Here is a 27817-nt window from a genome sequence, read left to right as displayed (position 1 = left end):
AGCTGCACAGTGCAAAAATGTATCTGTTACAATAATACAAATTATTAGTAGATTACATGTGCACTGAAGCAGAATTACATTTCTTTGTGTATCTTGTTTGTTATGAAAGACACAATTCCACATCTGAACACAATTCCAGTCCAGTAGGCGGCGCTACCGCCAGCAGGTTTCCCGTCAAAAGCGCCGAAGAAGACACCAAACATGGCGGCGTCCTGTGCGGCACTCATGCGGGTTCGCGCACTGGTCACTTTAAGGAGAAAAACTCTTGAAGTTAATAAAGACATCTGGTCAAACTGGACGTCTGTGTGTCATTATAGGACTAAAGTTGGTGTCACGCATAAACATCGGCGCGCTCCGCCGGAAACGGATCAGAAAGGTAAGACTCGTGCGAACACAAACACATCCCGCAGCAGACTAAAGGGTCTTTATCATCTCACGTGTGCGTACAGGTCGTGCTGATCTCCTCCTCGAGTTTCCCCAGCCGAAGAACCTCCTGTTCGCCACACTGTCCAGATCCCTGGGTCTGTCCGATCTGTCCCAGTACGTCCAGTACAGCTGCACCGATGGAGAGGTCAAGGTTAGATGCGCCGCTGTATTCTAGAGCTTGATCGAATGCTGCTGTGTGCTTATAGGACTAAAGTTGGTGTCACGCATAAACATCGGCGCGCTCCGCCGGAAACGGATCAGAAAGGTAAGACTCGTGCGAACACAAACACATCCCGCAGCAGACTAAAGGGTCTTTATCATCTCACGTGTGCGTACAGGTTGTGCTGATCTCCTCCTCGAGTTTCCCCAGCCGAAGAACCTCCTGTTCGCCACACTGTCCAGATCCCTGGGTCTGTCCGATCTGTCCCAGTACGTCCAGTACAGCTGCACCGATGGAGAGGTCAAGGTTAGATGCCGGTGAATGCTGCTGTGTGGTTATGATATGCCGTTTAATTTCTCGTGCACTTGACCTTTTTATACCGTGTTGGTTGTGTTGTTAGAGAGCGACAGTCACGCTTCACTGGCCCGAGAGGATCGAGACCGAGGGCTTCGGGTCGCGGAAGGTGGAGGCGGAGCGTCACGCGGCAGCCGCGGCTCTCCGTAAACTCCGAGTAAGACCATGTGTGATGCGCTTAAAGGAACAGTTCAACCCAACATTAACTTTTGCTTAATACATGCTGACCCTGACGCCATCTGAGATCAGGATGAGTTTGTTTCTTCATCAGGTTTGGAGAAATGTAGCACTGCATCAGTGTCTCAGCAATGGATGCTCTGCAGTGAATGGGTGCCGTCAGAATGAGAGTCCAAACAGCTGATAAAAACATCACAATAATCCACAGCACTCCAGTCCATCAGTGAACATCTGGAGAAGACAAAAGCTGAAACACATCCAGCATTAAGACGTTTTTAACTAAAATACGTGTCCATAATCTACAATAACTCTTCCTCCAGTGAAAAAGTGCATCTGCTGTTGTCTCTCACATCAAAATCCAGCCACATATGTGTTTAGAGCTGTTTAAATGCTGCTTGATCTGTGCAGATTTCTCTCCTGATTCACACCAGAACACTGACTCACTGGAGGAAGAGTTATTATGGACTCAATGTATTTTAGTTAAAAGCATCTTAATGCTGGATTTGTTTCAGCTTTTGTCTTCTCCAGATGTTCACTGATGGACTGGAGTGCTGTGGATTATTGTGATGTTTTTATCAGCTGTTTGGACTCTCATTCTGACGGCACCCATTCACTGCAGTATTGGTGAGCAAGTGATGCAATGCTACATTTCTCCAAATCTGTTCCCATTGCATTCAATATCATTCGTCTCTCGGTGAACTATATGGTGACTGAACTGTAGTTCAGTATTTTACTTCAAGTTGAAAATGTACTTACTCCAATGTTGTTCCAAAATATGTCCCGATGTGACCTCCCTTCATTCTTGGAACACTAAAGAAGAAATTCTCAAGGCCGTGTTTTTCAGTTTTTAACATGTAATAATAACCATAAATGGAGACGCAAAAGCACCAGAAAAGTTTCATAAAACTTCTTGTGTACTTTATTCCAAGTCTTTTAAAACCATGTCTTGATTCACTTAACCGTTAAAATGTGAAATTTCACAAATAAGGTTTGATTTCTGTGCGGTTTACAAAAAATTATAGATTATTAGACCACTATTTGAATGTTTATCAGTCTTGTAAATTCTGCATTGTGTTTTTAGGAGCTGGGAGTCCTCAGTCAAGGAACGCAACCCTCTGTAACAGGAACGACGAGACGGAAAGGGAGGCAGACGTCTGTCTGGGAAGATGAAGATGATGTGGCGGTCCATGATCGTCTTAAATATCTGCCATTCCAGAAGAAAGCCCAGAAGGAAAGAGCCCAAGGGTAGTCTAATACTGCAGCTGAGTTTATTATTTTAAGTTTGTCGGTCCAGTCATATACAAGTGTGTAGGGGAATAAAATGCACAATAAGACAGTAATCACCATATAATCAAATACTCTTGTACTTTGGAAGTACAAACTGGGCACATAGGTTGAAAAACAGTAAACACATTGTGCCAAAAATTAAATGAAATTTTATCTGATGACAAATATGTAGTGTAATGTACATTAGAATAGATCACAGACAAAATACGTTTGCAAGGATGTGCGCTTGGCTGTTGGATATATTAAAGATGTTATCAGTAATGTCAGCTTGTTGTTAGTTATGTTGTAATCAAAAGCAGTGTGCCTGATTAATAAGTCCTAGTGATTTTTATGTATATTAAAAAGTAGATGGGGCCAAGGAGCGAGCCCTGAGGCACCCCATTTGTAAATTTGTATGACTTGAGTCATATCAGTAATTGTTTCAGTAACAGTATAAGTTTCTCTCTTATGTTGAACACAAAAGAAGATATTTTGAAAAACCAAACAGTTGTTGGTCCCCATCGATTTCCGTAGTAGGGAAAGAAATACTATGGGAGACAATGGGGACCATCAACTGTTTGGTTACCAGCATTCTTCAAAATATGTTCTTTTATGTTCAACAGAAGAAAGAAACCCATTCAGGTTTGCAATGACATGAGAGTGAGTAAATGATGACAAAATGTTCATTTCTGGGTAAACTATTCTTTTTAAAAAGTAAATATTTTTATGGAGATTCTGGAAATTGATGTCGTGCGTAGACAAAGTGGTAAACGAGATGCTTGTGTGGTAGGAGTCAAGAGCAGACAGGAATACATATAGTATGATTCAATATCATCCTTTCGTATAAATATGACATGCTGTTTGATATCTGTGTTTGTGCATTTGGCTTGATCTGCATCTGAATCTGATGTTTGATGTGTTATAGGCCCATAGAAGAGGATCCAGCAGTGATTGAGGCGCTCTCCGTATTTCCAAAGCCAAAGGCACTTCTTGGCAGCATCATTCAGGTGGCCACATCATCCAATAGAGTCCGAGTAAGTTATAAACATTACTGATCAGCACACACATCTGACAGATAGACATCGATTTCCTTTTTTCTCCTGTTGCTTTCATCCCTATGTGTTTCTGTTTCTCTGTTCTCCCGTGTAGGAGCTGCTTCAGTACAGAACTACCGGTGGTAAGGTAAAGACGTGTGAGTTGACCGTACGCTGGCCCGAGGAGATGACCTTTACCGCTGATGGCCGTCGCAGACTGGAGGCGGAGTCAAACGCAGCAGCACTGGCTTGTCTCCGGTTTAAGGTTGGGTTGAAAACATGCACATACAGTTCTTTAGGGAACTGGCGCATGAGAGTCATTTGTTCTCGAATCAGATAACACAGGTCGTGCTATGCTTATTTTTGCATGTCGTTGCTGCAACACAAGTGTAATCCGTGCCACACTGGTTGTGCATCATGTCAGAAATATATTAATACAAGTTACGTGCACCAACAAACTTGTTAACTGAATTTGAACGAACTTATTGCTGGGGTGTAAATATAAAAAATGTTCACTCTGCAAACCACAATTTGAGAAGCGCTGCTCTAGAATATCCCTGTGCTCTAAAACCACCTATTTCTGGTGAGAAATATCCTCCTGTTGTGTTTAAAATCTCGGTACTCCTTTTGTGTCGGTCAAATTGGTTTCCGTGCAGTTTGACAAAAAACGTCTCTATGAAAAACACTAAAGAATCATGTAAAACCAGAACAACAACAAACTACATCAGTTCACAGTCTGTGAAACTCCGATAGTTGAAGAAACGGCAGATTCTCTTTGAATGCTTCATAAGACGAGTCTCAATTTCATAAGTTATTGTGTATTTCAAATTTTAGAGTTCCACAGCCTACAAGAAAGGTTTTCTGTTTTTGTAACTTTTTTATATATTGTTGACTTTTGGCAAATCGCATGGAACCCAATGGGGGTCGGTTTGATCCCGACACAAACGAGGTAACCAATATTTTGGCCATGTGTCTAAACTTTGCATGCACATTCATAACCCTAAATGAGAAAACTTCATGCAATAAAAATCTAATTCTCTAGTTGTGAAGTAACTCCCGCTGTTGATAAGCCTTACTCTCTGTTTCAGTAGGAAGTACTGTGCTTGTCGTCTAGCACCAGCACTGACTGCTTTTGTTCGGTCCACAGGAGCTGAAGCTTCTGGATGAGCAGAACAATCCTCTGACTCACGCCAGATACCATCAGCAGGAGGTGCGTGAAGCTGGAGAGAGACACAGACGGCCCTGCCGCATCCAAATACCCACAGATCTAGAGCGCAGGGTTCAGGAGTACCTCACACAGGTGAAACACACACCATCTCACTCCGGACCCATGCTTCGGCCAATCAGAAGTACATAAAGGATATTTCATAATTATGTGTGTTAGAATACAGATGGAGACATGGTTTTTATTTGGATATTTGGCTTGTGCATGAACACTTACTACGTAATTACAAGCATTACACTGAACTGAAAATAATGAGTATAATGTAAAAATGTCTAGTTAAACGGAAACTAGTGGTGTGCAATATTGACAAATAATTATCTCAATACTTTGGGGGGATTTTGATAATGATAATATTTTGCTGAGTGTGTTTTTGTGCTGGTTTAGGCATGTCATGGATAAATAAATGACATTAAAACTGCCAGTAGGTGGCAGCAAGTGTGTGTCTTAATGAGTGACTCATTGAGTCATTCATTCAAACGATTTGTTCAAAATGACTGATTCATTTAGAAGCGAAGCAAGCGACTGTCTGTATGAATGCATATTTGAATCGCTGACTCGAATGATTAATTCAAAAACTGATTTGTTCAGCAACAAAACAGCACAAATGTTCTGATCCGGCTTTATTAGGAACTATTTTCATTGACGAAACAGAAAAAAATGATGATATTGTGTCTAAAATGCATGCAACTTAATTAATGTTAACAAATTGTTTGTTAAACTGTTTTATGAAAATCAATGTCGCATTTGCAGTCGAGCTCAAGCATTAATATTCAAGAAAACGCACTCTTGCTTGTGTTTCATAACGTGAATTAAATGGGCATTTTAACTGCATTCAGGTTTTTTTTGCATATACTTGATAATGTCAGCTCGCACATCGTTAAAACGACAATTATGATATTATCATAGACGATAAATATCGCACACCCCTAACGGAAATGCTTAGAATGAAAAGGACACCTAGCTAATAAACAAGCAAAAAAATCCAGCAGTGCTGTAGAACTAACTACACTGTAATATTGATTTAATTGTTGAAACGGTTCATGACTGTTTGATATGTGTTTGTTTAGAATCCAGTGGAGGCTGAGGTTCAGAAACTGTGGGATGAAGAGGAGCAGCGGCCCGTTCATCATGATGATGATGATGATGATGACTTGATTACAGATGCTATCACCGGCAAGCGGTACCGTGCTTTACGCCACGAGGAGGCGGAGTCTCTCAGCGACCACCTGCTCGGCCTGTGGATGAGGGCGGGGCCTGGCAGAGGGGCGGAGCTTCCCGTGGACTCCTATAAAGAGAGCGTGCTGGAGGCGGTGAGGTCCTCACAGGTGGTTGTGATCGCAGGAGAGACGGGCTGCGGGAAGACCACACGGATCCCACGCTTCTTGTTGGAGGGGCAGGTCAGGAGAGGAGAGGGGGCCGAGTGCAACATCCTGGTCACGCAGCCTCGCCGGATCAGCGCCGTGTCTGTGGCGCACCGTGTAGCGCAGGAGATGGGACCCGCTCTCCGTCACTGCGTGGGATACCAGGCAAGAACATACTAGAGCTTTCAGTCTGTAATTGGTTTTGTTATATGATGCGCATGAATGTTTCATTATTTCATTTTTGCATGACTTCTCCAATGCTGTAGTCCGCATAAATCCCGCCCTCTTTCAGATCCGCCTCCATTTTTAAGGCCGACGCCCACATCTCAATATCCAATCAACTACTGATGGATAAAACCGAGTCCCTGGACACTTATTCTTTTTCAGTAATCTGTTTCATGCGGGTGCATGAACATAATATGGCAGAACAGATCTGCATTTCTCTGCGATTTTAAGAACATAAGCAAACAAAACACTTTGAACATGTTTGAATCAGTTTTTTCTCTATAGTTCACAAGGTCTGAACATTTGAAAATCATTCTTTTGTTAAGTTTAAAGGCTCGTTCACACCACAACTAAAAATAAACCATAAAAAAAACTATCACTTAACACAAATACAAAAGTTGTTATCGTGACAGGCCTATTTGTCTGCGCTCTTTCCATTTACAACCACTGCATTTTAATCATGAGCCAAACCTCCCTAGTGTTTATATTCGAGATCAGTCGCCTGTCCCTGAGCGTGCGGTGTGTGTGTGTCTCAGGTGCGTCTGGAGTCCCGTCCCCCGGAGCGCAGCGGTGGCGCTCTGCTCTTCCTCACAGTCGGAGTCCTGCTGCGCAAACTGCAGTCCAACCCCGGTCTGCAGGGCATCAGCCATGTGATCGTGGACGAGGTGCACGAGAGAGACGTCAACACGGACCTGCTGCTGGCGCTGCTGCTCTCCAGCATCAAGAACAATCCTGACCTGCGAGTGCTGCTCATGAGCGCCACCGGAGACACGCAGCGGCTCTCGCAGTATTTCGGCAGATGCCCGGTGGTGCATGTGCCGGGATTCATGCATCCGGTGCAGGCCCGGTTCCTGGAGGAGGTGCTGACGGAGATGGGTCGACCGACACCACCGAGGAGAGACCGAGAGGTGAGTTCAGGTGAAGCTTCACGCTGTGAGGATGTTTGATTATGTGCGGAATCACAATCAGCTTTCCTTCTGTTCTCCGTCTCTAGGAAGAAAAGGATGTTGCTCCTGATCTGGATCTAGTGGCTGATGTGATAGAGCACATTCACAGCAATAGAGAGCCAGGTAATGATGCTTTTAGGCTGATGTGATTCATCTGTAAATTCAGTGTTAAATGTAGCATTGCATCAGTTGCTCACTAATGGATCCTCTGCAGTCAGGTGTTAAAAATAAAGATAATTTAATCATAATATTATTACTATTGTTTTGCATTAATAAGTGCAGGCACTGATATTACATGCTTATTTCTTGGTAATGCACATTTGACAGGAGTTGGGACGCATACAAAATTTACGTGTTTTAGTAACGGTAATGTGCGAAATCTAATTTTATATGGAAAATTAGTATATTTCACTCTTATTAAACGCACCAATATTCTTCTGTAGTGTTATACTGAACTGACTGACATCTGATTATTGTGTTTTTTCAATGCACTTTGACTTTCATAAACAAAAAAAGGCCAAAACTTTGACAATTTGATTTCTTGTTGATTTGATGTTTTATAATAGTGATTTTATGATTTCAAAATATAAAGCAAAAAGTCAATAAGTGGTCCTCTGCTGCCATCTGCTGGTTATAGTGGTGATTTAATGTATTTTTACATTTTGCACAAGTGTTTGTTTACCAAAGTATATTGTGGTCATCCCATTGAAAACAACATTTAAAGTGGATCATTTTTAGAGCTTTAAAGTGCTGGATCACATCAAAATCCAGCCACATATTTAGATCTGTTTTGTTCTGTGCAGATTTCTCTCCTGATTCATGCCAGGCCTCTTCTTCCTCTCGTATACTGACTGACTAACAGTGTTTGTTTGCTCCGCTGCAGGCGCTCTGTTGTGTTTTCTCCCGGGATGGCAAGATATTAAAGCTGTGCAACAGAAACTGGAAGAAAAAGCAGCTTTCAGATCCGGCTCACAGTTGATTTTACCGTGTAAGTACAGCGGCAGCAGGTCCCTGGGACGCTTCATGAAACACTTCATACTGTATTTGAATCTACTCTGATTGTTTGACAGCAGTGTTTTCTGTGTCTCCGCTGCAGTGCACTCCAGTATGGCAGTAACGGAGCAGCAGACGGTGTTCCAGCGTCCTCCAGACGGACAGAGGAAGATCGTCCTGACCACAAACATCGCAGAGACCTCCATCACTATAGACGACATCGTGCACGTGCTGGACGCCGGCTGTCAGAAAGAGCAGAACTACGACACCAGAACCAAGGTCCTTCACCCGCCTCAACACTCAGAGCGCATTCGGTCTGTTTCGACCCAGAAGAGAACATTACAAATTCAAAAAAAAAAAAAAAGAAATGCATAGCTTTTAAGATTCTTTATTGTCGCTATACAAGTAAAGTGACATTTGAGCAATCCTAACAGTGCAGTCACATGTCACTTAAACATCTGTAATACAAAAACAAAAAAATGGAATGAAACTTAGCAAATGCTTTAAGACCCTCAACATACATTATTTATTTAACCAGTGTATATATAAAAAAAATTATATTTTTAAAAAAATTAAAAAAGGAGGGAAAGGATCTGCTTGCTTTAAATTCAGAAACGAGGCTCAGTTTGGTCAGTTCTCTGCGTTTGTGGCATCTGTAATTGTAATTGCGATTAGAAATTCGATTAATTGTGCAGCCCTAGTTATAATTTAAAAAAAATACTAAGACTAATTGTTTTAGTCTGAATGGCCCTGGGATGCAGAACTATGAGAATGTGTGTTTGCAGGTGTCTGGTCTGAACACGGTCTGGATTTCACAAGCTAACGTCACTCAGCGAAGAGGAAGAGCGGGCCGCTGTCAGCCGGGACATTCCTACCACCTCTTCCCTCGCAAACAGCTGGACCGCATGGCTGTGTTTCCCGTCCCAGAGATCCTGCGCACTCCTCTGGAGAGCGTCATCATACAGGCCAAGATCCACTGTCCCCACAGCAAAGTGAGCGCAAGAGTCTCCTGTGTTTAACTGCTTCGATCGGCTTGCGTTAAATTCAGAAACTAGGCTCACTTTGGTCAGTTCTCTGCGTTAAGATCAGTTTATGATTTGATTCATGTTATTATTTGAACACGTTGTTGTTCTTCCTCGTGCAGGCTGTGGACTTCCTGGCACAAGTGCTGGATTCCCCGGATAGTCAAGCAGTCCGAGTCGCTGTGAAGAACCTGATGGATATTGGTAAGTGTTTTTCATTTTTTAGAAAGTAGTAGCTATTTATTGGTTTATTTTTTAATGCATATATTCAGATTGAATTCTGTCCTGTGCCTCAACTAAAGACTGATCAGAACAGAACCAACACAATTTGGTTTAAATGCGTACAGTGACTTGAAATGCAAGCGTACGCAATACTTCAGCAACTGAAACAGGCGCTGTACCAAATAAAGGATGATGTAACGGTGTTTCCTTAATAATGCCAAGTTTCAGCAGTAGTTTTGAAATATATAAAAATAGAAACTACTGCTTTATTGTTAATATATTATACTTCTTACTGTTTTGAACTGTATTTCTCCATTGCGCTTGCGTGAAGGACAGCTTAATTTATTATAATAGACGTTTAGACACACTGTCTATCCGCTTCATAAATGTGTTCTGCCTTCAGTTGTGCAAGACTGAAATATCTGTGCTGCATCACAGCATCTCATGCCGTTCTGTACAAACCGGTCAAACCTTTTGTAACTTGAAAAATTAGTTTTTATAAATGCATTCGATCGACAAAACTCAGTTACCAGAGACACCGTCAAATCCAATGTTATTTTAGTCTATTGTAGTTTTTGTTAATATTTTACTTGGATTTTATTTTTCTGTATTCATTTTAATTTTAAAGTTTTAGCATTTTTGTTGTGTGTTTTTGTCATTTATTCATTCATTATATATATTTTTTTTAAGTTTTAGGTTAGTTTATTTTAGTACTTATTTTATTTCCAATAGCTGCCAAGGACTCATTTCTCATTTTTTTTTAGTTAACAGTAATAACCCTAATTGAAAGGCACCCTCCCATGAGCACTGTAGATCTGAGCAGATGTGTTCAGCAGCACGTGTGTGTGTGTGTGTGTGTGTGTGTTCTCTTCTCTGCGGCTCAGGTGTGCTGGACGCTGCTGAGAATCTGACTCCGCTGGGAGAGCGCGTGGCCTGCATGTCGTGTGACCCGCGTCTGGGGAAGGCGTTGGTTCTCTCGGCTCTGTTCTCCTGCGCTCTTCCCGTTTTGTCTGTGGCGGCCTGCTTGACGCGAGACCCGTTCTATAACAGCATGCAGAACCGGGCGCTCGTCTCCAAGGTCAGAGAGCCGTTCGGAGAGGGTTCACGGTGTTTGTGCTGGTTTTAACCCTGCTGTGGTCTCTGCAGGCCAAGGCGGCTCTCAGCGGCTCCAGCTGCAGCGATCATCTGGTCTTCAGTCGAGTCGTTCAGAGCTGGAAAGAGCTGCAGGGCAGAGAGAGCAAGCAGGAGTTTCTGGACAAATACACTCTGTCTGGAGCCAGTCTGCGCTTCATACATGGTGAGACCTGCACACAGTTAAAGCACGAGACTAACACTATATAGCCATCTAATTCAACTGAATTCAAATCTTAATAATAGAATTACGCCAGCCATCTCATGTTCTTTTGTCCATGCTGAGTCTATGTAAATCTTTGTGATTATGCTCCTAATGCATTCAGGTCTGTTTTGACCTGGAACAGATGCATCATTTCTAAAAATGCATAGTTTTGGAAATGACTTTGCAAATGCTTTAAGATGCCTAAAATACATATTTATTTTTTACAGTTTTTTTCTTGTTTTTACAAATATTTATTAAGAGATTGAACCATTAAAAAAAAAAAAAGTTTGGGTAATTTTGACACTGGTATGTATTGGGTGTCAAAAATACTTTGTAAAATTATCTATGGAGTTATATTAGTGTCAAAAACTTTCCCATGTGTGTCACACTTTTGGACTGAATTTTACCGGAATATGTCGACTACTAATGAACCACTGCAGAATGAAAGACTGAACACTTTTTTCATCTGAAAGTTTATGCAAGTAGATTGAATTTATATATTAATATTTACGTTGTTTTGATGTTTTGAGCAATCGTGAGTTATAAAATGCTAAACTCAGGGGAGTTTAATTAAATTCCATTCTTTACACTGGGGTCAATACTGATAATTCTCAGATTATACGCTCTTATAAATTTCATACAGTGATGTATTCAAATAAAATTCCTCATCAGTATTGAAAAAAAAAAATCAGTTTTTGTTTGTATGGTTCGTGCATAATTTGAAATTTCAAAGAATTTTTAAATGAATAAAAACGGTTAAATGCAGCAATAACAAGGTAACATTTAAAACTTTGAAACTGGTTCACATTCCCTCATCAATGAGATGTTGCTGATCAGATACAGTTGAAAAATCTATAATAATTCTTTGGGTCCAAACACAGTTCATTATAGTGCATCTGTGTATGTAAATGCTCTGGTTCTGCATCTGAGCCTCACATTAGAGTCATCTGAAGCTTTGCTGCTCTTCTGTGAATTTGCTTTCTGCTGCATCTGCACAAAATATGAAGCGCTGATGCGTTGTTTTCATGCTTGAGACTGGTCTGTACTGATGTGGCTTCCTTCGGATGAGTCGTTCTGTTGTATTCCTCAGTCACTTTGGATAGAAGGCCTCTGGTGAATGAACAAGTGTGATGATATAAATCATGCTCTTCACGTGCGTGCTTGCTCGGGGTCTCTCAAACAGGCCTGATGCAGCAGTTCGGAGAGAATCTGTGTGAAGCTGGACTTCTGGATGCTTCTGCTGAATGTCTGCGTCTGTCGTCTGGTCTGAATCGGCACAGTCAGCAGGAGCAGCTGGTTAAAGCCGTGCTGATCGCCGGACTCTATCCTCACCTCATACAGGTGGTTATTGACATATGCATTTATTTTGTAAGCAGATAATATCATTTCTTATTTAAAGTTCCAAGCAGATTTGAAAAGCATGGCATTAATTAAAAATGCACTACAGTCAGTTATGTTTTGGTGCATGATTTCATGTGCACAAGCCTGAATTGTATAAGCGTATAGATTTGTAATGTCAGCGTTTATTGGCCACAGCACAAAAACAGCAACTGTATCTGCACCAAACACGATTTCTGTAAAGATGCACATCTATTTACAGGTGAAAAGAGGCACAGTGACCAAAGGTGGAAGATATCGGCCGGAGAATCTGTCGTATCGTACGGAAAGCGGCCCTGTGCTTCTGCATCGCTCCTCTGCCAACCGGTAAAAACATCAATGGAGTCGCACACAACTGTTACTGGATAATGCATCGATTGAAATGTTTGTTTTATTGTTTCAAGGCCTCACTCTATACATTTTTACAATTTAAATATTTGAATTCAAAACCCGAGTTTGTACAGGAAAATGCATTTTGAAGACTTGACCTTATATGGAATCAGTATTATGTGTGTTTTGATATCGTAGCGTTTTAATGCTTTGTTATGATTGGCTTAGCTCTTCATAATTTTTTTGTTATGTGAAAATAAACATTAACTGGTGTCGTTCAGGGGAAACCCGGATCTGTCGAGTCGCTGGCTCACCTTCTTCTCTGCGGTCAAATCAAACGGTCAGGTCTTCATCAGAGACTCTTCGGTGGTTCATCCGCTGGCGCTGCTGCTCCTCACAGACTGTGACCTCAGCGAGAGAGGTAATGCCAGGCCTGATCATAGCGCACACTAGAGCTCAGTTTGTGAAGGAAAACTAGGGTGAGAAATATTTGCTGACGACCTGTTCTGACAAAGACAAGACGACACTGAAATCATTAACCACTAACTCTGACCATATCCAACATTCAGTATAAGATGAGACTAAAATGTAGTTTCAAAAAAGACTTTCTATATCTAAAATTTCTCTAAAAGAGGAAAAATATGGACCTCCAGAAGTTTATGCGTGCGGTTGCCAGATATCAGGCGTGTAAATCCCCCCCACTCAGAGCTTCTCTCTTTAAAAAGGCACATATGTGTTTATCTCCCCAACCTGGCAACCACAAACATGTAAGCTGGAGTTGATCTCGACTGATCGAGTTTACAATACAGTGTCCTTTTTTCCATTTCAATAGAAAAACTATTTGGAATTAATATTTGGAATGTCACCGTTTTCATTTTAGATGAGTTTTACCAGTTTTCATAATGTAGAGAGAGTGTTTATATTTCTGGTAATATAAAATATACGTGTCCCTGCAGCACAGAAGCAGTGTAATTTTGAAAAATTGACACTTAAGACTATCTGTGACCCTGGACCACAAAACTAATCACGATTATAATTTTGAGCAGAATAATTGTGATTATCAGTTTAACCATTATGCAGCGTGACTAAGTTTTAATTGACTAAAATAGACTAGTTGGACTTCAGAACAAAAGATCAACATGGCCTAAATATGATAAAAACCAAAAGGATATTTGAGACCGGACTGAGACTATAACACAGCTGATTGGTCAATGCATGTTAGCTCTAAAGTGTTTTGTAGATGCAGCGGTGAGGATGTTTTCGGTTGTGTTTGCTCAGTTGTTGGAGATGTTGTGGAGGTGCTGTTACCGGGTCACTCACTCATCCGATGGGAGTTTTCTCCTCACGTCTGGGAGTTACTGTGGGATCTGCGCACTTCCCTGCAGGCCATGATCCACCGCAGTCTGCGCCACCGCAGATCCACCTCCGGCGGCTGTAAGGACAGCGAGCTCGTCGCTTTATTAGTGGAGCTGCTGAATAACACGGATCCAGCGTCTGGCAGCGTTCAGGAAGAGATCAGCACAGAAAACATTCGATCCGACAGTCTGTAACCTCCACACTTCTGCACATGAAACACAATCATGCATGAAGCTGCTTTATTTATTAAGTGAAGAGATTGGTGGCATTTCTCATTAGCAGACTACGTGAAACCCCAGAACGTTTATGCACAAAGGTATTTTCATCAAGTTCGGGAGACATAAATACTAGGATGTGTAACATAAGAATGCATCTAACTTAATATCAGCGTTGTGTCTGAGGATGTATGAAAACTGCTATAATACTAAACTATTTTGTGTGCCTGTGAGGGTGGGACAAATAAAGTAATGTAACACTTTGCTTAATTTATTGTCCAATAAAAGATGTTCAAATCACATCCTGCATAATTCCAGTGCTCATTTAATGCGACAATACAGTGCCTTGCCTCATATTGTTTTTCTTCTACCTTCTTTTTTTATTTTTCTAAAGCCTCAAACTTTACTTGTTGCATTTACATTTTTCAGGTGACTCAGTTAAAATTGTGAACTGAACGTCTTTTAACTTTGGCACAACCAATTGAAAATTTTCAATGCAACAATCAGCATAAAAGGTTGAGTTTTGACCTCCAAAACTAGGTTTTCTGCACAGAAACACGGTCTCTGTTCACTGTATGGAGCATTTGGCTCGCACACAAAGAGTCGACTGCATCCGAAGCAAATGAGAGCTTCTGACATGAGACAGATGTATTATTAAGTTCTGTTTCACACTGTGTGCATATCAGATTCAGTGTAACTGATTTGCTTCTGATTCATTGCGGTCCGTGTGAATGCATCCTGACTTACCAACACAGAGATATTAACATGAGAAGCTGTTAACAGAAACATTTCTGTCATACAGGCTACTGAATTTAAACTAGCTGTTTTCTGTGTGAATCTCTGTTAAGCTGTAATGTATTTCTGTGATGCGCAGCTGTATTTTCAGCATCATTCCTCCAGTCTTCAGCGTCACATGATCTTCAGAAATCAGTATAATATGCTGCTCTGCTGCTCGAGAAACATTTCTGATTATTAATAATATTATTAATATTGAAAAGTTAAGTACTTTTTTTCAGGATTTTATGATGAATAGAAAGATCCAAAGATCAGATTTTTTTTAGGAAATAATTATGGAAATTAATACTTTTATTTAGCAAGGATGCTTTAAATTGATCAAAAGTGACATTTATAATGTTACAAAAGATTTCTATTTCAGATCAATGCTGTTCTTCTGAACTTTGTTCATTAAAGAGACCTGAAAAAATTCTTAAGAATACATAATAATAATAAATGTTTCTCGAGCAGCAGATCAGCATATTATACTGATTTCTGAAGATCATGTGACACTGAAGACTGGAGGAATGATGCTGAAAATACAGCTGCACATCACAGAAATACATTACAGTTTAACACAGAAAACAGTAATTTTAAGTAAAATATTTCACAATATTACTGTTTTTACTGTATTTGGGATCAAATAAATGCAGGCTTGTTGAGCAGAAGAGAATTTGTTAATAAACTAAAAATCTTACTGTTCAAAAACGTTTGACTGGTTGTGTATGAACATCTTGTGGTATTTTACAGCCACAAACTAGGTTTTCTGTGACAAACTCAATATCGTTGTGGAACAACACAAACTCCATCTCTGTTTCATTATTTCAGTCAGAGTTCCGGTTCAAACTGATCTAACGAATGAATGTTTATCCTGGGAGCTCATGTATTAACACAGTATTATATCTTCCCAACAATGAGCTGAACAAATCCACACACACTCACAAAAAAAAATCATGCAGAATGTGTCATTTAATGCACAAATAAATGAACCATTTGCACTGGTCTTCTATTGGTCATATACTCTATATGAGACTTTATGTTTCCAAGGAACCAAAAATATGCTGATCTTCTATCCAAAAATATAAGAGCTGCTTTGTGTTTTAAGACTCATAAGGCTGTTGTGTGAAAAAAATAAAATAGTGTAACAGAGAAACCGAAGACAAAACTCTCACCTATGTTTTTCCTCGAAGTCGCCTTATAACTCGATGGAACATCAAACGTAAGCAAATGAATGAGCTGTATCAAAATAACACGTCATGTTACTTACTGTCAACACTTAAAGGTACAATATGTAAGATTTTTGTAATAAAATAGAGCTGAACAAATCCACACACACTCACAAAAAAAAATCATGCAGAATGTGTCATTTAATGCACAAATAAATGAACCATTTGCACTGGTCTTCTATTGGTCATATACTCTATATGAGACTTTATGTTTCCAAGGAACCAAAAATATGCTGATCTTCTATCCAAAAATATAAGAGCTGCTTTGTGTTTTAAGACTCATAAGGCTGTTGTGTGAAAAAAATAAAATAGTGTAACAGAGAAACCGAAGACAAAACTCTCACCTATGTTTTTCCTCGAAGTCGCCTTATAACTCGATGGAACATCAAACGTAAGCAAATGAACGAGCTGTATCAAAATAACACGTCATGTTACTTACTGTCAACACTTAAAGGTACAATATGTAAGATTTTTGTAATAAAATATCCCAAAACCACTTGCACAGTGTTATATATTTCATGCAGTTGTGTACTTACGTTATCTCAAAAGTTCCCAAGGATTTGTAAATCCAGAGAAATTCCAGTTTATGGCGCTATCACGTGATGAACGAACGACTCAAACCCAAAGGCTTGTCAGATAAGAGGTGAGGTGAGCTAATCATAGACTGAAGACCCAGCTAAACAATTAATCTTTTCGGTTTCTTATAGCATTATAGTTTTGTATTGTTTGTAGTGTGATCAACGTTTGCATAAGTAGCAGACGTGTTAGGGAAGTAACGCGTAACATTTTAATTATATTTATGAACGAAATGACTCGGAAAAAAAGATTTGTTCATTTTGCTGACCGAGACTCAAAGGTCTGAGTTGGTAAAATGATCCGAACTTCCCATCACTCCACTAGAGGGCACTCCATCCCAGACCTTTGCCACTTTCACGGACTCCATTTCCCATAACACCCCACGGCTAGGAACTGATTACATACACACCTGGTTCCATTCAGGAGGACTATTTAAGATGCGCACACAATCACTCTCCCATTGCAAAGTATTGTTTTGCTGATAGCGGACTCCACCAAGCGTTTTCTTTGTTTGCCATTGCCTTGGCTGTTTTGTAACTTTGGACTGCACACTTTGATTCTGATCTTGGACTGTTGCCTTGTTTTTTGTGGATGTTTTGCTGCCTGCCCTGAACTTTGCCTGTTTCTTGGGTTACCCTTTGCCTTGCCTTGGATTCTGTCATTGCTGGTGTTCGACCCTGCCTGTCTTGACCACGATCTGTTTTAAATAAAGCTTGCATTTGGATCTTCCTTGTCACGCTCAGTCTGTTACACCAAGATGTTAATGTCTTCAGCTGCAAAGAAATTATTATTATTATTATTATTCCTCAGCTGGGAGCATGTAGAGCCCTTTGAAGCTGCATTGAAACTGCAATTTGAACCTTCAGTCCGTTAGTCCCCATTGAAGTCAATTAAATGGAGAAAAATCCTGCAATGTTTTCCTCAAAAACCTAAATTTCTTTGCGACTGAAGACAGAAATGCATGAACATCTTGGATGACATAGGGGTGAGTAAATTATCAGGAAATTTTTATTCTGGAAGTGAACTAATCCTTTAAATGTTTAATTTTTTTTTTATGAAAACCACAAAGTATGCCAGTATATTTACTGTGCAGGGAGAAATGCTCACCTACGCTTCCTCCATCGCATTCTCTAAGGAGACTTTTGGCCCTTTGTTTAACATCTAATAGCAGACTGTCATCCTCCAAAAGGGCTGGATAGAAGCAGGCAGCTAGGACCTGCAAATAAAAACAATTAGAGATTGACCAATATTGATTTTTTAAATAACTGAGACAGATTATTTGCATGTTTATTATTATTTGTATTTATTGTTTTATATCTGCTTTTGACGCCATGATAACAACAGCGCTGAGCTGAACACAATGTTTTATTTATAACACTTGTCAATATTGTAATTTCTGTAATTTAATTCCCTCCTTATCCAAATACAAAATGTCTCTTATTTCTTCATCAATAAATAGAGGGGTCTGAAAGAATGCAACAAATAATCTGGTATGGTAGGTAGTCTCTCGGAAGTCGAGAATGATGATCAAGGCTTTATGCAGTCATCAGTGGGTCCTCATGTGGCTTCGAAGCCCAAAGGCAGAAGCACAGAGGCAGTTGCTGAGGGTGCAAGGTTCACCAGTAATTAGAGCAGGGACAGCAGTGGCTCTATGGTGATGGTCTTTTTCAAATGCGGTGGCTGCTTTATTAATTCGGGCGCGCCAACTGGTTCTGTCAGAGGCGGCAAGCTCCAACTGCTTTGGATTTCAGGTCAGCCCATTTTAGATACGACTTGAGGTTGTCTATGAATATTTTTTTTTGAGAACCCTTGGTGTCTGAACCCTGCGGCCAGCTCTCCAAAGAACACCTGCTTTGGCATCCTCTGCGGGTCCATGCGGATGACGTGGCCAGACCATCGTGGCTGCATTTTTAAAATCATTGATTCAATGCTTGTTGAGCCAGCTCTGTCCAGGACTTCTTGGTTGGTGACTTTGTCCTGCCAGCAGATCTTCATGATTGATTGGAGGGAGCGATGGTGGAACTGCTCCAGTTGTTTGATGTGTCTCCGGTAGAGCGTCTGTGTTTCGCAGCCGTACAGAAGTGAGGTAAGGACCACTGCTCTGTATACTTTGAGCTTGGTGGAGAGGCGAATTCACTGTGTTGTAGAACTTTGGAGCACAGTCTCCCAAGAGCTTGACTAGTGTTTTGGCTAGTGTTTTGTTATTGATCTCCTGGTCCAGGGATCCATCGCTGGAAATTATGCTGCCCAGGTACTTGAAGGTGGTAACACTTGAGAGCTGGGTGCCATCGATGGTGAGAAGAGGAGTGGTAAACAGGTGAGCATATAATTCAATGAAGATAGATAACACTTGACATAAACAGTTCTTTGTTGCAGGTGCTGGTGGGTGTGCGGTGAAGGCTTAGTGAAGACTGGAACTGAAGACTGACTGAAGATAGGCAAGTATCCAAGGAAGTAGCTTGGTAAGTCCTCACAAGTCGAGAGACAAGACCAGACAAGGGAGAGTAACTGCTTATATAGGGCTTGAAAAAACATGTGGCAGTTGTGGTGATGGCTGACTGAGTACAGGGGTTGACCAGAAGGGATGCTGGGAAATGTAGTTCCCAGTGGACTGGGCTGGTGACTGAGGATAGTGAATGGACTGGGGACTGTGACAGAAGATAGTGAATGGACTGGGGATTGTGACAGTTCTCCACCCTCCCGGAAGGGATGACCTCTCACCAATACAGGCCCAACTAGGGAGTAGGAGGGGGAAGAAACCAGAATAATCTGAGCCAGGGCGGAGCCAGCAGAGCAGGAAGCCAACAAGGTGGAGCAGATGGAGCTGAGCCCCTCCGATGCAGAGCCAAAAACCATCACTGCAGAGAAGATGGTGCCGAAGACCTCCACGGCGGAGCAGAAAACCACCAGTGCAGATCTGGAGGAACTGGTTTATAAGGCACAGAGAGGTTAGCAATGGCCTCAGGGGCCATGTCCGGGCAGGCTTGAGACTGTCTGGATAGCCGGGTGATTTGGGACTGTCTGGAGGGCCAGCCGAGAGATGGCGTCTGGAGAGCTGACAGACAGAAGATTCCATTGGCCACAATGGCTGGGACACAGAAGACAGGCAAACTGGAGATTCCATCGGCGGCTTTGGCCTGGATACAGGATACAAGAGAACAGGAGATTCTGTCGGCCGCTGTGGCCACTTCAATTTGGGAGCTAACACCTCAACTTCGCCATGAGTGGTTGGACAGTGCATGGCCCACACCCACAGTATGGCTACCACCGTAACAGGGAGAACAATCAGACAGAAGGGACTCTGCATCTGGGAACAATCTGACTGGGCACTGGCTTACGGGCTATGACCTCAGGAGACTCAGGTATAGCATTCATGATTGCTGGAGATTCTGACTTGGTTGCCTTGTAAGTTGAGGTTTTTGACAGTTGAAAGATTACAAGGCTGACTTCTAAGATGAGAGCGGGCACTGGGCTGAGCTCGGGGACAAGAGCAGGCACAGAACTAGGGAAAAGGGCTGGGGCCATCACTGGACTCTTGTCAGGGGCTGGAGCAATTACTGGACTCTGGTCAGTGGCCTGAGCCGACCCGGGGCTGTGCTCTGGAGTGGGTTTACGGTCTGGGAGGAATTCTCGTACAGACTTAAGGACTGGACTTAAATGGTGAGTTATTACAAAGGCACGAATGGGCTCCGATGCCAATTCAGGGGTTAGAGTGGGCTCCCATGTAGATTTAGAGAACGGACTTCTGGGGTCAGAATGGGCTTGATACAGATCACTGAGACTGGAGCAGAGTCGTTACTGAATGGGAGCTAACACCTCAACTTCGTCATGAGTGGTCGGACAGTGCGCGGTCCAAACCCACAGTATGGCAACCGCCGTAACAGGCAGAACAATCTGTGACACGAAGGGACTCTGAATCTGGGAACAATCTGATTGGGCACTGGCCTACGGGCTATGACCTCAGGAGACTCAGGTATAGCATTCACAATCGCTGGAGATTCTGACTTGATTGCCCTGTTAGTTGAGGTTTCTGTCAGTTGAAAGATTACTAGGCTGACTTCTGGGATGAGAGTGGGCACTGGACTGAGCTTGGGGACAAGAGCGGGCACTGGGATGAGCTTGGGGACAAGAGCAGGCAAAGAGCAGTAGGATCATGAAGGAACTGTAAATCTGGACACCGTTTATCCCTGCAGTACAAATTTAGCAATTAGGATGCAGTCTTACTGCAGTTTTTAATCCTGTTGTCCTGCTTCTCTGTAACTTGTATTCTTTGAGTGTTTGTCTGAGACTGACATCTAGTAGATATTTCATTATAAGAGTTCCCCATTTATAGTCCAGGAGAGTCACTTTCCCACAGGGTTTAGTTTGATCTCGAATTAAATGCACCTGAATCAACTAGTCAAGGTCTTTGCATTTACTTTAATAACAGACAGATGTGTTGAAACTAAACTCAGCAGAAGCAGGAATGAGGAACCTGCTTTACAGACTCGCAGTCAGACTTGTTTTACACACATCACTCAAACACAGAACCAGGAAACTATTTCAACTAATCCGTTCACGGAAAGAGAAACTGTAGTGTAGTTGAGCTGTCGTGTGTTTGTGTCTTTGTATTCATATGGTGAAATGGCAGAAGCCAGAATTTCTCAGGATGAGTTCAAGTGTGCAGTGTGTCTGGATCTTCTGAAGGATCCAGTGGCCATTCCCTGTGGACACAGTTACTGTAAGAGCTGTATTACAGGCTGCTGGAATCAGGAGGATCAGAAGAGAGTCTACAGCTGCCCTCAGTGCAGACAGACCTTCAGTCCAAGACCTGCTTTAGCTAAAAATACCATCTTGGCTGAAATGGTGGAGAAACTGAAGAAGAGGAAACGTCCTGCTGACAGTGACGCTGGAGCTGGAGATGTTCAGTGTGACGTCTGTACTGGAAGAAAATACAGAGCCGTTAAGTCCTGTCTGGTGTGTCTGAACTCTTACTGTCAGAATCACCTCGAACAACATGAGAGTTTCTTTAAAGGAAAGAGACACAATTTGATTGATGCCACTGGACGACTGCAGGAGATGATCTGCCAGAAACATGAGAAACTCCTTGAGGTTTTCTGTCGCACTGATCAGAAATGTATATGTGTGCATTGTACGATGGATGAACACAAAAACCACAGCACTGTATCAGCTGGAGCACAGAGGACAGAGAAACAGGTATTTAACACTAGACACTGATGAAATATTGCTGACACTTCGGCCTGTTTCATCTGTTTATATTGACACCTTAAATCTTACAGCATTCACACTGCACACGAGAGCAGAAATGAACAGCAGCTGCAAGAAAAGATTCACTGCTGAGCCTGTTTGCTGAAAATGCACTGTAGTCCTTTATCAACACAATCTTTTGTAAAATAGGCCTTGATTAAACAATATAAAATAATGGTGTGAAATATTCACTCATTATTTGACTAAATATATACTTCCATCAGTCAAAGTACAAGTTAAATTAAGTGACAAATCTGACTGAATCCAAATGATTTTAGTCATTTATAGCTCCATTTTATTGAATTATTTACCGTCTAGAACCGCAGGTTATCTGAATTATGAAACCAATTTGAATGATTATTAATTAACAGTGTAGTAGGGGTAGGATTAAAAATGCTTATGCTTCTTCCTACTCCTTTTCGGACTTGTATAAGTTAATATTTTAGTTTTGTCTGTTTTTGAGCTCTGCTCCCGCTGGCGTTTCTTCTCGAGGGAAGAAAGTCTTATGCAATATAGAATCGAGTGGCTCGCGCGTTGCATTATGGGTCTGCAGCAAACAATGTTGGGGGAATCTGTGAGCAGATGGGAAGCTCCTTTTCTCTCTCTTTTCCCCAAACATGTGTAAATGTATAAATGCATTTGCAGGCTATTTATCATGATTCTTTTTATTACATCATATATTATAATCAGACCGTGTTCACTTGTCTGATTGTTTGGCTGCAAGTCTGAGGAATTAAATGATGAATTTTATCTGGCTTTGAGATGTTAGATATATATTTTGTAAACATATATATATATATATATATATATATATATATATATACTGTATTATTTCTACATGCTCAAAATAAAGTAATTCATTCATCTGACTGTCGACACGGCGATAGCCTGCGTTTAAAAGTTTTATGCTCAAAGCTTGCCTTCTTTCTGAGGAAGGAAGGGTATTTGTCAAACCCTCGCCATTTTGTCTCAGTGGTTGCCAAAGCTCTGCACGAGACGGACGCTTGGGGTGACAATCATGAACCGGAGCACATGGAGGATGGGGCGGAGTTTTCTTAATTGCATTCTCTCTCGCTTGGCCTCATGCAAGTGCTAGAGGATAGTTATGGACCCTGCCATCTTTACTAATGCCGAATTGCTGCCTAACCTGGAGGCTCATCATTTGATTTCCTTGGCTTGTGGGCCGTCTGACAATGACGTGCTGTCTAAAATTGGAGTAATATGATCATATTTTCTTGACCTGGTAAGGACTCTAGAAGCTGCATTTTGTACTACCTGTACCTGGTTTATTGAAGATGCAGGACAACCACCAAGCAGTGCATTACAATAGACCAGTCTTGATGTCATGAATGCATGAACTAGCTTTCCTGCATTTTCAAAAGACAAGTTGCGGTCTAATATAACACCCAAGTATTTGACTGTTGAGGAAGTAACAGTACATCCATCTAGATGCAAATTGTAATGTAAGATATTCTGTGTTTTGTTTCTGGGTCCAATAAGTGGTTAGTCTGATATGGCAGAGGTTCGGCTGAGCGGAAGTAGATTTGTCTGGTTCTCCCCGTTTCCTCCATCGCCACTGGGAGTGGATGCTCTGGCCCAAAAATGGCCCAGGTCCAGACTCTATGCTTTCCCCCTGATCCGCCTAATTCCAGCAGTTCTGTTCAGAGTGCAGGCAGACGAGTTGAAATATCTGTTGTTGGTAGCTCTATTCTGGCCCACTCACATATGGTTCTGAGACCTGATCTGTCTGTCAGTCAGCCCTCCTTGGGAGGTTCCCCTCAGGCCCGACCTGTTAAGGCCGAGGGTATGATTTGACACCCTTGCCCCGACTTATGGAGGCTGTGGGTGAGGCCCCAGATCGGAGTGCATTAATCTCTCATCTTGAACTCCATGACCCCTTCTACGAAGTGCCTGTATGCTCTTAAGTGGAAGGTTTTCGCTTCTTGGTGCACGCAACACAACATAGTCCTAATTCATTGTCTTGTAGCTCCAATACTGGAGTTTCTGTAGAGCTGGTTTTCAATGGGGGCAGCCCCTGCCACTGTCTATGTGGCAGCTCTGCCATCTCTGCTGAGTATGTGCCTATGGGGGGTGTTTTTGTTGGATGACACCCTCTGGTGTCCCATTTTCTGCAAGGGTCGAGATGGCTTAGGCCTTTCCTACCTGCACGAATTCCTTCATGGGACTTATCCATAATCCTGGAGGATCTGGCAGGTTTTCTGTTTGAGCCATTAGAGTCAGTGTCGGAAAAGCTTCTGACACCTCTTTAAAAGCTTCTTTAAAAGAATCGGAGACCTGCAGGTTCTCTATAGCAGCCCTTCTCATATGGTTTTTGCTACTGGGCTGGTTAAAATATTGTTGCGGCCTAGGCCGGTATATATTCCTAAGGTCACTTCAACTCCATTTACCTTCCAGCTGGTCGTTTTGGAGGCTGGGAGTGAAGTGCAGCCTTTTGGCCTCTGCCCAGTGAGGGTGCTGAAGATCTATGTCCACCGCATAGCCCAGTGGTGTAGGTCTGACCAGCCGTTTGTGGAGCTGCAGTTACCAAACAGAGAATGTCTCATTGGGTGATCAATAGCAATGGCTACACAGCTGGAGTAAACCTATGAAAGGGTATTTTTCGGTTATGTATGTGATCTTGGTTCCTTGAAAAGGGGAATGAGACACTTTATTGCTGGCCTCTCCTATACCTTAGCTGGTGCTTCTTCCTTCATAATAAGAAATCTGATTAAATTTATATAGCATACGTTCATATCCTTCGGGGCGGTACTACTGGCCAATACAATGGCATGATGGTATAAGTGCTTCAGACATTAGTCACACTGAAGGTGTTCCCATAGTGACAGCTGCGCAGCGTCTCATTCCCCTATTCAGGGAACCAAGATCACATACATAACCGAGACATTATCAGTTACATTTTTACTGGATTCATCTGTTCACATGATGATTTAGAGCCAGTAGTTTTCTGTGACTTTCATTTTCATCCGTTTGTCCTGCAGAAGCAGCTGAAGGAGACGCAGAAGACGCTCCAGCAGAGAATCCAGCAGAGAGAGAAAGATTTTCAGCAGCTGAGAGAGGCTGTGGAGTCTCATAAGGTGAGTCTGAAGAAGAAGAGAAGTCCGTCTCCGTCTAAGTTCAGACTCACTGAAGCCTGAATCACTGTGTGTCCTAACAGTGCTCTGCACAGACAGCAGTGGAGGACAGTGAGAGGATCTTTACTGAGCTCATCCGCTCCATTGACAGAAGCTGCTCTGAGCTGATACGGCTGATCAGAGATCAGGAAAAGGCTGCAGTGAGTCGAGCTGAAGGACGACTGGAGCGACTGGAGCAGGAAATCAATGATCTGAGGAGGAGAGACGCTGAGCTGGAGCAGCTTTCACACACACAGGATCACATCCAGTTCCTGCAGGTAACAGATATCTAGAAGAACAGGATCATAGTGGACTTGAGCAGATCCTACTGCGACAGGAGACTCCTAGAGAAACATTTCATGAGTGTCTGGCCCGATAATGGCCCAGATCCGGCAGGCCGGATGAAATAACTCGGCCCGGCTGCAGTTGCCAGAGTCGGCATGGACATGGGATGAATGACGCCCCAGAATCGGCCCAAATACACTGGACGGAGTCCGGCTGCCAAAACTGCTGGCATTGGGCCACAATCACACCGACGAGAAATAAAACACTTAGCCAGTACTAGCCCGAGTCTGGGTACTGAAACTGGGCCAACACCACCAGCATTGGGCCACAATCACATGTGTGTGTGTGTGTATATATATACAGTGGGTACGGAAAGTATTCAGACCCCCTTAAATTTTTCACTCTTTGTTATATTGCAGCCCTTTGCGAAAATCATTTAAGTTAATTTTTTTTCCTCATTAATGTACACACAGTACCCCATATTGACAGAAAAACACAGAATTGTTGCCATTTTTGCAGATTTATTAAAAAAGAAAAACTGAAATATCACATGGTCCTAAGTATTCAGACCCTTTGCTCCGTATTTAGTAGAAGCACCCTTTTGATCTAATACAGCCATGAGTCTTTTTGGGAAAGATGCAACAAGTTTTTCACACCTGGATTTGGGGATCCTCTGCCATTCCTCCTTGCAGATCCTCTCCAGTTCTGTCAGGTTGGATGGTAAACGTTGGTGGACAGCCATTTTTAGGTCTCTCCAGAGATGCTCAATTGGGTTTAAGTCAGGGCTCTGGCTGGGCCATTCAAGAACAGTCACAGAGTTGTTGTGAAGCCACTCCTTCGTTATTTTAGCTGTGTGCTTAGGGTCATTGTCTTGTTGGAAGGTAAACCTTCGGCCCAGTCTGAGGTCCTGAGCACTCTGGAGAAGGTTTTCGTCCAGGAGATCCCTGTACTTGGCCGCATTCATCTTTCCCTCGATTGCAACCAGTCGTCCTGTCCCTGCAGCTGAAAAACACCCCAACAGTGAAGCATGGTGGTGGCAGCATCATGCTGTGGGGGTGTTTTTCAGCTGCAGGGACAGGACGACTGGTTGCAATCGAGGGAAAGATGAATGCGGCCAAGTACAGGGATCTCCTGGACGAAAACCTTCTCCAGAGTGCTCAGGACCTCAGACTGGGCCGAAGGTTTATCTTCCAACAAGACAATGACCCTAAGCACACAGCTAAAATAACGAAGGAGTGGCTTCACAACAACTCTGTGACTGTTCTTGAATGGCCCAGCCAGAGCCCTGACTTAAACCCAATTGAGCATCTCTGGAGAGACCTAAAAATGGCTGTCCACCAACGTTTACCATCCAACCTGACAGAACTGGAGAGGATCTGCAAGGAGGAATGGCAGAGGATCCCCAAATCCAGGTGTGAAAAACTTGTTGCATCTTTCCCAAAAAGACTCATGGCTATATTAGATCAAAAGGGTGCTTCTACTAAATACGGAGCAAAGGGTCTGAATACTTAGGACCATGAGATATTTCAGTTTTTCTTTTTTAATAAATCTGCAAAAATGCCAACAATTCTGTGTTTTTCTGTCAATATGGGGTGCTGTGTGTACATTAATGAGGGAAAAAAAATAACTTAAATGATTTTCGCAAATGGCTGTAATATAACAAAGAGTGAAAAATTTAAGGGGGTCTGAATACTTTCCGTACCCACTGTATATATATATATAAAATAAAATATAAAATAATACACATAATACAAATATGTGTATTAAAGACTCCTTACAGTTTTTAAATAAAACCAGAGCTTTGAATAATTTGTTTTTCCACAAAATTACATTACCTTAAAATCCTTAAGATGGCATCTACTTCCAACTAAAATCAAATACATATCTTACAGTGTCCTTGTTAAGTCTACATGTACTTATGCATGTCAACTAAACATGTCACCTTTACAAAGATTAAGGGTTTGGCCCTTACACCATTTATTTTCATGGCATCCCCACTGACCCCATGAATTACCCCATAACATCCATATGTGCTCCTTTATCCCAAGTATAAAAATGACACAATGAAAATATGAGTGATATTAGAATTTATTTGAAAATAAAAATAAAAATCCAGGAGCTTCCTCAAGTAAGCGTACCCTAAAAGGCTGAAAGACTTCCACACTCTGCTTGCTTGCTTTTGATCTCAAGCGAGTGTTAACTACTGCTACTCACAAATCAGGCAACCAACTGGACCTTATTTATACATGATACTGCTCCACTGATCATGTGCTGGTTACTCCACTGCACACCTCGGATCACTTCCTCCTCACTCTTAACCTCAACATGGTTCCTGACACAACACACAACCCTCCACATGTCACTTTTCGATGTAACCTACGCTCACTCTCACCCTCCCGGCTATCTGCTATGGTTTTTTCTTTGCTTCCTTCCCCTGAACTGTTATCATCTCTTGATGTTAACAGTGCTACTGATACTTTCTGCTCCACTCTTACGTCTTGTTTAGACACTGTCTGCCCCTTGTCTTCCAGGCCAGCTCGTACCACCTCTTC

General features: G+C 42.1%; 2 protein-coding genes across 2 annotated transcripts in view; both read left to right on the top strand.

Moving 5' to 3' along the window:
- The first annotated feature begins 97 nt into the window (after window positions 1–97).
- On the top strand, window positions 98–14291 carry dhx30 (DEAH (Asp-Glu-Ala-His) box helicase 30). Its single transcript, XM_016247886.1, has 20 exons — window positions 98–376; window positions 450–577; window positions 987–1097; window positions 2199–2362; window positions 3309–3417; window positions 3533–3682; window positions 4565–4717; window positions 5710–6168; window positions 6765–7136; window positions 7223–7298; window positions 8059–8163; window positions 8272–8447; window positions 8954–9160; window positions 9313–9394; window positions 10297–10490; window positions 10559–10709; window positions 11932–12089; window positions 12349–12452; window positions 12737–12876; window positions 13734–14291. Exons 1-20 carry the CDS (start codon window positions 202–204, stop codon window positions 14003–14005), a joined length of 3486 nt encoding a protein of 1161 aa, XP_016103372.1. The 5' UTR covers window positions 98–201; the 3' UTR covers window positions 14006–14291.
- A 6934-nt stretch (window positions 14292–21225) lies between these two features.
- LOC107563091 (tripartite motif-containing protein 16-like) overlaps window positions 21226–27817 on the top strand; it is a 13718-nt gene continuing 7126 nt past the window's right edge. Inside the window, exons 1-3 of the mRNA XM_016247875.1 lie at window positions 21226–21798; window positions 24849–24944; window positions 25025–25258. Of these exons, the coding sequence (XP_016103361.1) occupies window positions 21226–21798; window positions 24849–24944; window positions 25025–25258 (903 nt within the window). The remainder of the gene's footprint in view (window positions 21799–24848; window positions 24945–25024; window positions 25259–27817) is intronic.

The sequence above is a fragment of the Sinocyclocheilus grahami genome, unplaced genomic scaffold (genome assembly GCF_001515645.1).
Source record: "Sinocyclocheilus grahami isolate Dianchi unplaced genomic scaffold, SAMN03320097.WGS_v1.1 scaffold857.1, whole genome shotgun sequence".
Lineage (NCBI taxonomy): Eukaryota > Metazoa > Chordata > Actinopteri > Cypriniformes > Cyprinidae > Sinocyclocheilus > Sinocyclocheilus grahami.
This window is presented reverse-complemented; position numbering and strand designations above follow the sequence as displayed.

Coding starts and splice junctions, on each gene's coding strand:
- dhx30 (XM_016247886.1), top strand. CDS start 202: ATGGCGGCGTCCTGTGCGGCACTCATGCGGGTTCGCGCACTGGTCACT. Junction 7,299..8,058: donor TCACAGCAATAGAGAGCCAG/GTAATGATGCTT, acceptor GCTCCGCTGCAG/GCGCTCTGTTGTGTTTTCTC. Junction 12,877..13,733: donor CTGTGACCTCAGCGAGAGAG/GTAATGCCAGGC, acceptor GTGTTTGCTCAG/TTGTTGGAGATGTTGTGGAG.